Source organism: Arvicola amphibius, chromosome 6 (genome assembly GCF_903992535.2).
Source record: "Arvicola amphibius chromosome 6, mArvAmp1.2, whole genome shotgun sequence".
Taxonomy (NCBI): Eukaryota; Metazoa; Chordata; class Mammalia; order Rodentia; family Cricetidae; genus Arvicola; species Arvicola amphibius.
In genome coordinates this window covers 103,377,321-103,390,678 of record NC_052052.2, presented here as the reverse complement: position 1 = coordinate 103,390,678, position 13,358 = coordinate 103,377,321, and the positions used below count along the sequence as shown (strand labels likewise).

At 41.9% G+C, this 13,358-nt stretch overlaps 1 protein-coding gene across 6 annotated transcripts in view; it reads left to right on the top strand.

Annotated features, from left to right (window-relative positions):
- Celf2 (CUGBP Elav-like family member 2) overlaps positions 1 to 13,358 on the top strand; it is a 526,057-nt gene that overhangs the window by 201,874 nt on the left and 310,825 nt on the right. For 2 of the 6 annotated variants that reach the window (XM_038332723.1, XM_038332721.1), the window contains exon 1: positions 11,672 to 11,758. The exons of the other annotated variants lie outside the window; for them this stretch is intronic. In XM_038332723.1, the coding sequence (XP_038188651.1) occupies positions 11,685 to 11,758 (74 nt within the window). In that variant the 5' untranslated portion in view covers positions 11,672 to 11,684. Of the gene's footprint in view, positions 1 to 11,671; positions 11,759 to 13,358 lie in introns of those variants that run through there. 6 annotated transcript variants of the gene reach the window in all.

The following is a 13,358-nucleotide window of genomic DNA, read 5'->3' as shown; positions in this document are numbered from 1 at the left end:
AAATTTATTATCTACCATTCTCGGAGCTTTTTGCATTTTGTAGTTACGTTAGCTGGATTAAGTTAGAGATTTATAGCTTGCCTCCCTGTTAACTACAGAAAGAAAACTTATTGATTGAGAATGCTTGTAATACTGTTGTTATCATTGTGGCAAATGCCTTGTTGATCAGTCCTGCGTCTACTGTAGCTAATGCTTAGGATTTTAAAATGTGCCCTTTTGAGGGACTTACGGAATGTAGCATGAGAGAGAAGTTAACAGCGGTATGTTTAATGCTTAAGTAATCAGCAACCCTAGTTTTTAGTTTTCTGTTCTGTATTTACAGAAATAGTTTAGAAATCCAAGGACAAGTAAGAACTTTTGCCTTTTTAATTTTGATCACAAAACTATTGTTCTGTTACTTTATTATGTTAAAGGCTTCAGTGGAATATAGTGATCTCTAACTTAAGGCTTATATTCTTATAAACTGCATTTCTGTGTAAGGCAAGTATTTCATGCCTATTCAAATGCCTTTCATTTTATAGGATGAACATTGGTTTCTAAGGTGAAAATTACGAGACTGTAGGAGAGAATATGAAAAAATCTGGTTCAAACTTCTCAAATGTCGACACCATTTTTATTACACATTAGATATAAAAAGAACAGACCATAAAATAAAAAGTAATTGATTTACATGAAAATTTTCTTCCTAAGGTTGATGCCTATGAAGAATATGTATTTAGAATATTTTAGTGCTTTGCTTAATGTACTGTTTGTGCCAGATCAATATATTAGATATATATTAGTAAATTCATAGAATAAGACTAGGGGCCTAATTTGAGAAACAAAGGGGGCATTGTTGCAATGAATGAAATTAAAAAATAAAATTGGTTTCAAATATTTCTTGGTAGATTTTGGTTCAAGCTGATGATGCTCCCCATCAATAAGGAAGGAGATATATGTGCTACTTATCAGAACACAATTATGAAGTACCAGTTATTCCTTACATTTGGAAATGAATTTTAATTTTTTTAAACTTAAGGTGAAATGTTATTAAATGCTTAATGTAGAATTATTTACATAAATGTTTTCGGTTACCCAGAATTGCCTTGGCAAGTTGAGATTTCCTGCCGGTAATATTTTCAGAGCTTAGGTACACCCAAAGCATATGTGTGCAATGTAATAATATTATTTAAGTTACCCATTGTGAATAGAGTGGATTTTAAAAGCATGCTTATTATGTCCCCTTAGTTCCAAAGGGATCTGAAGTGCTCCTTGCATTGGGTATACCAATAATTGCTTTTAGGATGAGCTCATAAAAGGTAATGGGTGAAGCTTCATATCCAAGGCTAACCAACTGTTACCAGCATGCCCAGGTTCTGCTTTCATGGGAAAATTTCAATCTAAAGCACAGGTTGCAAATCAGTGTGTGTGTGTGTGTGTGTGTGTGTGTGTGTGTGTGTGTGTGTGGTCTGAGAGCAAAGTAGTCTCCATGCTTGCTAGATGCTTGTCAGGAATTCATTTAAATAAGGAAATCACTAGGAGACCACCACGTAGAATTTTTGTTTTCTAAATTGGTAATTATTTAACTGTGATATATTCACTTAAATTTCTGAGTGCTTGTAGTTAAACCAGAACCAGGGGAAATTCCACTTTCTTCCCTTCTCTGGTGCTTTGATACACTACCAGTTTCCAGAATTTGGGACCCCAAACCTCTCCCCTGCCCAACATACAATTCCAGTATCCATCATACAGAACAATGCATTTTTCTTTATGCTGATAAAAAAATATATTGTTGGGAGTTGGCAAACTTGTCTACTATCGTACCTACAAGAGTAACAGGATAATGTATCATGATAGTCACTCCATGGTCAATGATTTTTCCAGGATGGTGATCTAAACAAACGTAGAAATAAATTTTAATTATAACTTCAGACCTGGAGAAAAGGAATAGGCAAAGATTCAAACTGGTAAAATAATTTCCTTCGCTAGAGAATAACAATTGCACCCCGAGCCCCTTTATGTAGAAGCCTCGGGAATATTTACATAAATGTGTTCACCAGACCACAGACTATGATCTATAACCTCCTGTGTATTCAAACTCTTTTCTTTGTAAGGATGGAACCTGACAATATTTCTTTATTGGCTCTTCTCTTTTTATGTGACTGGATAAAATTGCAAGATATCCTTTGGGGGCTGGAAAAATGATGAAGAACATTTAACTAATATTCATATCTAGAACTTTATAGCAACTGCGCATTGTGCTTGAATACCTGGGAAGTCATTCAAAGAGTGAATCAATACTAATTATTGTAATCAGGGGGGTTAATTAGGTGAAACTGTAGCTGATGGAAAGTTCATTGCTCACAGCCCTGGAAACATCCAGGTTGATGGGAGGAGAGCTGAAATGAAAGAAGAACATGTTACATGGGGATGCTTGCTCGGTGTGGAAGGTGCCAGAATCTGTAAGCAGAGACCTGACTTGATTTCTTATCATGATAGTGATTAAATTAAAAATATCCAATCTTTTTGTAATGTTACAAATTACAAAATTTGTAAAAAAAAATGATATTTCACTAAAAGTTACGAACAGATGCAGTTTGCCTGGCAGCACTCTGTACGGTGGCATCTATTTACCTTTCTCACCATGGCAAGTTCAAGTCCTCTTAGTGACAGCGACCTCCCATTGCATCGCATGTCATAGCTTCCCCATGATTTCTTTATTTTGCTAATTCCCAAGGGACTTGGTGACCAGGGAGAGACTCTTCTTTCTCATTTCCCGAACTACACATTGCCTCCTTAATTACTGGATTTGTGAGTTTTTCTGAGATAAGGTGACTTTTGTTCTGTAGAAAAGACGAGGCTGTGGTGGTATGAAATAAATTATAATTATTTTGTGGCATTTTTTCTTCTCAGCTGACATAAGGAAGAGGCTGCCAGAGAAGGAAGATAGTGTGAGAATGTGAAGATAGGAGGTGTTAGCTTGTAGCCCACTCAGAGCACAAAAGAAGTCCCGGAGAGCTGGGGTGCCTTTGCAATCACATGGCACAAAACAACAAAATTGGTGTGTGTGTGTGTGTGTGTGTGTGTGTGTGTGTGTGTGTTGGGCTTCACTCAACTCAGAGTTGCTGCTGGTGGACTCTGACCTGATGAAAAGTTCATTTTGTTCCCAAATACACCTTCCGGCATCGTAGAAAGGCATTAGAAATGATCCTGTGTGGGTGTGCTCATTTTTTCCACAGCTTTCTTCTTGTGACCCACGCTGGCATGTTTCCCTGTATGCTAAAACTAAGTTAACCGGAAGTGACATCTGTAGAGAGAGGATGGACCAGAGTGACATGTATCATGAGGGCAGGTTAAGCTGCTGCTACCTTGGCACACTTCAGGTGGATCTGTCCATTGTTGGCTACACAGAATCAGGATGAATCATTGGAGTTTATGAAGCAGAACTATCAGCATGCCTCCAAGAAACAACAACAAAAAATCGGAATTTACCTGAGAAAAATATCCCATTCAACAAAGTTGCAAGGAGGCGCTTGTATACTGCTGGTGCACTTGAGATTCACACTTTTTTATGTGCTTCTTGACAAACCTCACAGTCACAATCAGTAGGAACTCTGCATAGACATGAGACTGGCTTCTATCAGCTTCTGAGTGAGTGGTCTCTGAATAAAGCTACCTGTAGTTTTCCACCTTCTTGGAAAGCCCCAGATCTTGGTCCTAAAACAAGGGCCCCAGGTCCTGTATTGTTTATCTTTCCTTGACTTTGACTGGCGTCCCAGGTCCTCTTTCTTCACAAAACAGTGCCCTATCTCTTTCCATCTCATTCAGACTTTAGACACATCATTAAAACCTTAACACACTAAGATTAAGATGGGCTTTCTCCCTTCTCCACTGCCATGGTTAGTTTCCGACGAAGGTATGACATGTTATTATAAAAGGAATACAGTTAAAACTTATTCACAATAACTCTTTGCTTCGCATTACATTAATCATTTCTGTTCTTATCATCTAATGTAATTCTCATAGATTCCAACAGGTCATTATAGTTGTTTCCATTTTAAAGATGAGAAAACTGAGACTGAGAAGAGATCAGAGTGGGAAGGACTACAGGTCCGGGCCCAGGAATTTCCTTCCCTGGGCAGTGACAATTTGATATTTGCGTCTCACTTTTTTCCTGTTACTGTGAATTGAACCCGTGGTTTGGAAGATGGGAGATAAGGGCTCTGTTACTGAACACTATCCAGCAATCTCTGCACCACCTTTTGGTTTGCTTTTGAGACTGTATCTCACTAAGTTGACCAGGATGGCCTTGAACTCCTTCTGTAGCCCAGGCTGATCCTCCCAACTCAGTCTGCTGAGTAGCTGGGATCACAGGCCTATGCCACCAAGCCGTGATACTTGCCATTTTAAAAAATAGATGTTTATATTGTTGTTACTTATGTATATGGGTATCCTGGGTATGAGTGTGCGCATGCGAGAGAGTTGAGGGTATATGCATACGTGTGGTTATGTGTTGGATACCTGGGAGCTGGAGTTGTAGATGGTTTTTAGCCACCCACACAGGGTACCGGGAACTGAACTCGGGTTCTCTACATGCTTAGTATGTGATCTCAACCACTGAACCACCTGTCCAGCCCCAGATATTTACCATGTTAAAATCCAGGTGGCAGCATTCCCACCATATGCAGTGATTGGCACATGCATTTATTTGCATTGATAAAATTGTTTATCAGTGGACGTCACTCAAGATCTAATCAAGACCTTGGTCACAGCTCCCGGTTTTAGCTGCTCTATTTATTCTTCCTGAATCGCCTTTCTTTTAACTTACCTTCCAGTGTCAATTTTTGGGAGAGTTTAGGATTTGTGGGCCAGAAGAAATAAAGACCAACAGTAAAGGAGAATGGATTAGGGGAATAAGGAATGTAATTGCTTGAAAGCATTACTTCTTGGGAGTTCTCACTTTCTTACCTTAGAGTTTATAAGATTTTCATTGTACTTTTAGACACGATCTCCATATACAGCCCATGCTGGTCTCAAACTCCATATCCTCCTGCCTCAGCCTCCCCCACACTGGGATTTATAGGACTATGCCACCACACTTGGGACTCATGAAGTCTCAGAAGAAAGTGTTCCATGCTTCATTTTTCTTGGGCTTTAATCTACACAACAGCAACTGTTGTGGAGTAGAACAACAGAGAATTTTAAAGCACCATGAATATTAAAAATGCCATATTGTAGTCATAACCAATCAAACAACATACACATAGTGTTCAATAAAAGACACTTCGGGACCATCAGATAGCTCCAAGACTCATGGGAAAAAAGAGTAATGATGGCTGGAGAAGGATTGGAGATAAAATGCTCATAGGTAGAAGCTGAATTTGGCTGTGAAGGATGAGCAAGACAAAAATAAGGAAGTGGCGGGAGAAGATGTCTATCTTTGTTTTTAAAACCAAGCAAAACAAGCTCTTGAGCTTAGTCACTTCTCTTCATTAATTCCCAGAGTCTCATCTCACCTCCTTTCTTGCCATATTCCTGTAAAATAGGGCAAATGTAGCTATTAGAATTAAGAGAGATTTGAGAGACTTGAGGATTAGGTAGCAGCTTTACACTCAACAATAGAGATAAAGAGCCAAGACAGAGAGAAAACATACACATTATATTCACCCCAGATAGACAGTTAGACTACTTCTGTAAAATGGCAAAATTTCCATGAAGATTTTGTGTGGTTCTGCTAGGAAAAAGAAAGAAAGAAATTTCCTCTAATAGACTTAGTAGGAATTAGCATCAAAAGCAAATTTAAATAGTCCATTTGGGATCTTCTAAAACCTCTCATAGAATAAAAGTGGTTCCAGATTTGAACTGTTATAGTGGGAAATTTTTCCCGATCTTAATACCTTGATATATTTTCAACCTACACGTCACTTTAATAACTCAGTTATATAATTGCTGCAGTAATAATTAGCTAACACATTATACTTATCTGAGGATCATGGCAGGGTTTGAATTGTCATCCATTCGTCTCTACTAGGAAGTAATGGACACACATAAGACAAAGAAAGGTCTAGTTGGTGAATCAGAAAATTAAATGACTTTGTTTCAGTGTCTGTCAATTCTTTGACGAAATGAAATTCAAAATCCAACAGGTTTGGTCCTTAAATCTCACAATTTTTCACTCAGTCTGAAAATACCATTTGTCCCAAAGGGTTTGATCTATAAACACCAAATCTGATACCTTCTGATCTTAGGGGCCCAGATCTCTTTGCTGGGGATCAGCTATCACTGTGAGTAAAGTGGATTCGTGTGCTTTATTTCATAGAAACCCAACCGTTTAGTCTCTGATTAATCCTCATTCTTCTTCCAGTTGTATTTGCTCAGGAAAAAGAAGCCCCAGACAAGTCAGGCCAATTGTCTTTGTCATCGGAGATTCTGATCCCGGATAAGATCTGCCTCAGTCAACCCCAAGCCAAACACTTACCACATCCATTTGTCCATTTCTTTTTTATTCCATGCCCACCTGTTCCTGCTCTCTCTGGGACCTCCTGTTATGCCGGCAACTGCGCTCGCCCAGCTGTTGCTTCTCAGCTGTTGTACTTTGTCAAGCAGCAATTTCTCCTTTTTAAAATTTGACAACTTGGGAGAGAGTCAAATAACTTTCTGTGGATTAGGGGAAACATTTGATGGGGTGGGGTATTGATGGGTGGATTAGAAGGGAATAAGAAACTTCATTGTGATAAGTATAAATTTTGTTCCTGTATAAATTTTGTTCCTCCCGCCAGGCTGGCACCAGATAAGGGCACAAGTATCATTTGACAAATCTCGGTAACTTCCAAAGGCTGCTGGAACATTCCTTCAAAGGCTACCCCCAACCCCTCCAATACCTTCTGTGTGCAAAGCTCCGTGCTAGACAGGGAAGCCTTTTTTCTTCTCCCCACCCCAGCCCCAAACTTCTTCCCAATGTTCACATCCTATTTTCTTGCCTCGTGGTACACAATCTCCCATCCTCCCCCTTGTTGCCCCCGGCTGTGTCTGGAAAAGAATCCTGTGGCTCCCGACAGAGACAGCTGTTGCTACTTCAGAAATCAGCCTTGGTCAAGGCAAGTGAAATCTGATTTCTGGGACAAATAAGTAACCCTCGGCCAGCTCCTCTCTTCATTTTGGTGGCCACCCACCTCCTCAGGCACAGAGCTGTAGAGGAGGGTGCAGACATTGTCTGGCTCCCATTTGAAAGAGAGAAAGAAAAAGTGAGGGGGACACAGAAAAGAAGAGAAGGCTGAGCAGGCAAAAGATTAAAGGCTGCAGGAGTGGAGTCATAAGGAGAAAAGGCAAAGGGTGGGTTAGCTGGGGAAATGAGGCGATGGCTGAGCTCTGGGTCTGAAAGACCCCGGATGTTAGCTTTCTCTGCCCTTGGAATGGAGGTCCCTGACAACTCTGGAGGGGCATCTCATTTCCCAGTGCCAAGGTAGGTATGCAAAGAAGCAGCTTCCATTGAAGGGCCTCTTCAGAGGGAAGAAAAAATTCACCCTGCTGTACTTTGGCTCTGTTGAAAACAAACTGAAGCAATAACAACAAGTAAGATCGCAACATGTCAGTAGAAACTGTTCTCCAAGACGACAGGCTAGTTAATAGTCCCTCAAAACCATAAAACGACTGCTTGATCACTACTTCATCCGCATGGGTGTTTAATTTTACCTATCTGGTTGTAGACATGTGTTAAGGATGCACTCAGTATGGGGAGAACAGGCTTGATAGCTTTAGATTTGTGATTACGGATAAGTTTATTAAGTGATAAACTTTATGGAGCAAAGCTATCTTTATAATGTATTGCTTAAGGACTTGTTTGGAGTTGTTTTAAACCTTTCTTTTTTAAGGCATTGTTTATTTTTCGTAAGTTGCTATCGAAACTGGAATGCGCCAAAAATAAACACATGCCCACAAAGTGAGATACTCTCTCAGGTACTTAAAATTCATGCGGATTTCAAGTTTATTGCTTGGAAATGATGGGGGGGAAAATCTCATAATAGGGCCTGCATTTCTTGCTTCAAGTGGCGCTGAGCACATTTGGGCTTGTTATTTTGTTTTTAAAACTGAAGCAACTATGTTAATAAAATTTGAATTCAAAAGTGTGATAGGGAAAAGATGTTTTGGTCTTTGGTTTGTACTGAGTAGCCACTGGTGAGGGCAGTGAAGAAATGCTTTTATAAATGGGGCATTTGGAGTCCAGCAAACAATACTAACACATCTTTGTTAATTGCAGATGGCTAGTGCTTTTAAAGGTACAATTATGTGGGGAGTAAAGAGCAGCAGTGATAACAGATAGAAATTTGTCTTACACAACGTTAGCTGCAGAAGAAGAAAATAAACTTCTTTTATTATGAACATGAATCGTGGCCTGTCAGATGTCAGTTTTCAAATCGTAGTCTACATTTTGCTAAAGAATGTTGAAAGATTCAGTCAGTGGAATGTATTCTGGTTCATTGAGTGGCAGGAAGAGGGGTTCTTCCATTTAAGCCATGTGCAAGGCGTTTATTAGCACCCTGCTTTATTGAGACTCGTTTTTAACACTAGTGATAATTCAGTGCTCAGACAATGGCCATTGGACACGATGGCATGGGATGCTGAGGAGGGAAAGGGGAGCTGAAACAGCACAGTGCACTGCTTTGCCTTGGAAAGCCTCATATAAAATGAGGTCATTCAGAAACTTTCCCTTGAAGTGCTTCCAATTCTTGAATTGCCTTTTGTTTGGGAAATGAATAGCAAGTTGATTAAAAAAAGGAGACAATTAGGGGAGGTGGGGGGGATGGGGTAGAGAAGAGCTTAAGGTTTTGTTCCAAGGGAGCTAAAACTACGAAGAAACTTCATTGTTCCTGCTAGCCTGGTCCCCAGGGATGTCTGCACAAGGTGGTTCATGTCCACAAGAGAGACCGTGCTAATGTCCTCGTCCCCTTTCACTGCTCTTGATAAGATCCTTGGCTTTAAAATCTCTCTTTATTGAACCCAAGCGTTCAATTGTGGCCCAGTGAAGCTGTCTGCCAGTTAATTTTAACTGCCACACATGATACCTGATGGCTCACTGCTGTGGGGAAATTTTAAAAAGATCCTTGTTGAGTCTTTTTTTTTCTACCAAAGCAGTAAAATGAAAAATTGAAGCTTTTTATCAAGAGCCATTTGGTTGAGTTTTATTTTTTATGTTAAGTTGATTTTCAGAAGCAGACAGCATGCATGTGATGTGATCATAGAAACTGAGTAGACACGAGAAATAAAAGCTGTCATTGGGAGACTTCTACATCACCTGTCAGGTGGGGGAGTGATCACATTTTGCCTTCCTCCCGGTGGCTTCTCCATCAGGTGCCTATGCAATCACACCATTATTTGTGTATTTGCCAGCCAGGGTGTTTAAACTCAGCTGCACTCTGCACACTTTTCTTGGTTCACATCACCATATCCCACGTAGTGTAGTTTTATTTTTTGACCCCGGTTTTGCTTCTCACTTCGAATGGCCAAAGCAACTGTGCTTTGAAAAGCATGCTACTCTGTAGTTGTTAAGTCAGGCAATAACCTATGCACTTGTAATTCTCTCCCTATGACCTACTTACATCCTACTTCACCCTCCTTATAGTATGATTCAAAGCTGCTTTGAATCCACTATTGCCTCAAGGGATTTGAGGCTAGAATTTAACAAACTGCTGAGAAGGCTTAAGTCTGTAAGAGGGTTTCCCCACAGCTTCGCCTAACTAATTCACATGCAATTAAAGAGAAAATAAATATTTTAGAAGTGTATATGTTGATGAAGCAATTTCTACCTTATAGAATATAGGTACACAAGGAGCTTTATTCTGTAGCTGATTTATAAATACTTTTTCTTTCATTGTGGTTGTGTGTTGTTTGTTTTGAAGGTTGGCTCTGTTCAATCTGTCTTAAATTTTGCTTACAGTCAGCTCATTGCATGCATTCAGGGTTTTGCAAAGAGTATATAATAGGAGGTCCAGAATTGTCAAGATTTGTCTTCGGTTATACAGCTAACTACTTAAGTAAGATAATTTCAAAAGTAGTTGCTAATAGCTTGGTAAGGAATAAAAAACAGATTGGGGAAAAAGCTTGGGTATGGTTTGTTCTAATAATTCATTTTTGATGCAAGTGTCTGTCTGTTAACTCATTATAAACTGGGACCTGGCTTCTCCAGAAAGGCAGTATTTAAAAATGAAAGTTAATCAAATCTTCCATTTTAACTACCCTGCAGTTAGGGGGCTAAAAGCCAGATAGGTTGTTCAGCTGAAGGCATCAGTTAAGTTTGTTTGTGTGGATTTAACTGAATAGCACAGGCCTGTTACTCCATAATGCTCACCAGCTCATTGGATTTAAAATTGACACATAACTGTTTTGTCTTATAATCTCTAAGGAGAGTTCCCAACGTCAGACAAGAGATTGGTGAGGAAAAATTACATCCTTTCTTTATATTGTGTCTGATAATTTAACTATTGTTAACTTAGTTTAACTATTTGGTTACCATAATCCAGGCATGCCTTGATTTGTGTGGGAAAAAAAAGCAAACCAATGCTTTAGTACAATGTTCTGGTTGTCTTTAGAATAATAACATATTAGAGTGGAAATAAAAATTCAAACAAAACCATAAAATATATACATACTGTTTATATTATGTATCTATACCTATGTGTATACATATACTTAGTGTATACATATGCATTACCTCAAAGTTTAAGACATGCCATTTGGAAATGAAATATAAGTTATTACCACAAAAAGTAAACTATAAAGTTTCTAGTGTGTAATTTATGAGCTTGACTTAGAACATGAAATCAAACATGCACGTGTCTACACTGTGAAAAGTTTGTTTTAACCCAAATAACCAAACAACCAAACGAGGACAGTATGCCGCCTTATAAACTACTTTTCTTGGAAACTTTTCTAAGCATCTATTTATTTGCTGCTTTTCTCTCAATTCCTCCTAGACTATCTTTCCACAAACCTTAAGTGTGACACGAGTCACAGCATTGGTTTTTAATGTTTGTGTTCAATAATAGGAAAACACCAATTTGGAGATTCGCCCTTTTAAAAAAAAAAAATCGATTTATGACCGTTTCTCATTTTAAGACTCCTTTATTTCTCGGTGTTTAAGGGAAATGTCACTCGGGCCACCTTTCCGAGTTACTTCGCTCCAAGCCAATATAGAAGCCCGTCCCAGGGGCGGCTGGCCAACCTCACCACGAGGGGCACGGAGGTCACTCGCGGGGACTGTGTCCCGCCGCTTCGCACCCCGAGCGGCCGTGGGAACCGGGAGTCGGTTCTGGGCAGGACGGCCCCAGTCGGCGGGCGCCCCGGGGCTGGTGGGGCCATGCGCAGAGGCCGGGGCGCCGGGGCTGGCCGGGCGGGCCCGCAGGGGTTAAGCGTGGAGCGGCCGCCCCGGGAGCTCCGCCCCCGCCCGCCGCACCTGGCGCTCGGCAACCAGGCCGCCCCGGCGCTGGCTGGCGGAGAGGATTGGTGGAGCGCGCGAGGGAGAGAATGTGACAAGTGCCCGCTTCGGCGGCCGCCCGGGGAGGCCGCGCGCACCTGTCCCTGCCTGTCTCGCGCCGCCCGCCCGCCTGCCCGTCCGTCCGCCCGCCCGCCCGCGGCCGCTCGGACGCGCGCACAGCCCCCCGCCGCTGCCCGCCGCCGCCGCCGCCGCCACCGCCGCGTGCGCTGAGAACATGACTTCTGCCTTCAAGCTGGATTTCCTCCCGGACATGATGGTCGAGGGCCGCCTGCTCGTGGCTGACAGAATGTGAGTGGCCGAGGGCCGAGTGGCCGAGCGGGGCGTCGTCTCCTCTGAGGCTGCGGCCGCCTCCCTGGGCGTCTGCTCTTCCGAGGACGCGGCCGGGACGGCGCAGGGCCGAGCGGGGCGCGAGCGGGGCGAGCGGGGTGAGCGGGCAGCCTTGCCGGGGCGTGCCGGCGCGGGGCTGGCGGGAGGGGACCCGCGAGAGGTCGCGCGGCGGGCGTCCCGGAGCCCGAGCCCGAGCTGGGCGCGGCGTCCAGCGATCGGACCGGCCGGCGGGGAAGCGGGGTCCGGGGAGGGGCGGGCGCGTGCTGCCTTGCACGCTCTTGTCATTAGCAATGCGGGGTGGCCCGGCGGAACATCCCTGGCATTTGCACTCAGTCCTGAGATGGGAGGAAGGAGGACAGCAGAGAGAAGGGATAATTACAAACCCCTTAAACTAGCCAGGTGTACTCTCTCGCAGAAATTAGAGGTAATTTTTTACGTAACCGGGATGGTTTTGTCTGATAGGCAGCCTGTGATTTAATAATTAATGTGATTCTGGTGGTTTTACATGTCGACAAACTAGGATAGAACGGTTATTGGGACAAGCAGAGGGCTGGGATACGCGAGGAAGGGAAACTATGTACAGTTTTTAATCTGGCTGGTTTGTCTTCGTGTGGAAGTTTCTCTCTTTAGCTCAGGAATATCAGTAGGATCCACTTGTATTTCTGGCTTGTTATGTAAAGAAACCCCAGATAGAGGATTGCCAGAAAAGAGGTGGAAAAGTCTGTGTCCTTCTGAGACAAGGGATGTATAGAATTCTCTTACCAAGTGAGGTATTTGATAATGTATAGGGGGAGGGCTGCTGCTGTCAGTCAGATAATGGACAAATTTTCCTCTTCTCTCCGCGGTGAGACTAACACACCCAGATGCTTTCTGGTACCTTATGGTAGTCTTCAACATGCTCAAGCCATTCCGTGCTTTATGACCCATTTCCCTGGCAGCTAACTTTCCCTTGTGATGCTAGGTTCTTTTTCTGGTATGTTAAGTATTATGAGTTGAGAATCTTGAGAAACTTCACAACGGCCAATTATTGAAGCCCTAGAATAAAAAAAAATCAAGTGGGAGAGAAGGATGGTAGACTCTGTTAAATACGAACTGTCGATGTTAGTTAGGGCTGCTAACTTGAGAGGACGTGGTCAAGTTCACTGTCTCAGAGATAATCAGATAACAAATTAAAATATCGAATTCCCTTTTGGCACTTTTCTCTGAAAATTAATCTTGATTAGTAATATTCCCATGATAGTTTTCAGAGATCTCTATCGTGTCCTCTTAAAATGCAAACCTTACGCAGACATAATCCGTATCTGCACAGGAGTTACTGTGCAAGCCTTACGTGTTTTCCTCTGTTTTGCTAGAATGTTAGGGCTGCATCAAGGGTTGATGATGGTTTTGAATTTATGATCACCTGCTGCCTAAGTGACATAATATATCTAACTAGTGAATGTTCTATGAATTTAAAGCATTAACGGCTTCTGAAAGATGTAGTCTCTTGTCAATTAAATTATGGATTATGAAAATTTAATTCCTCCTTTTCATTTGGTAGATGAATGTGGCTTGTTCAGAC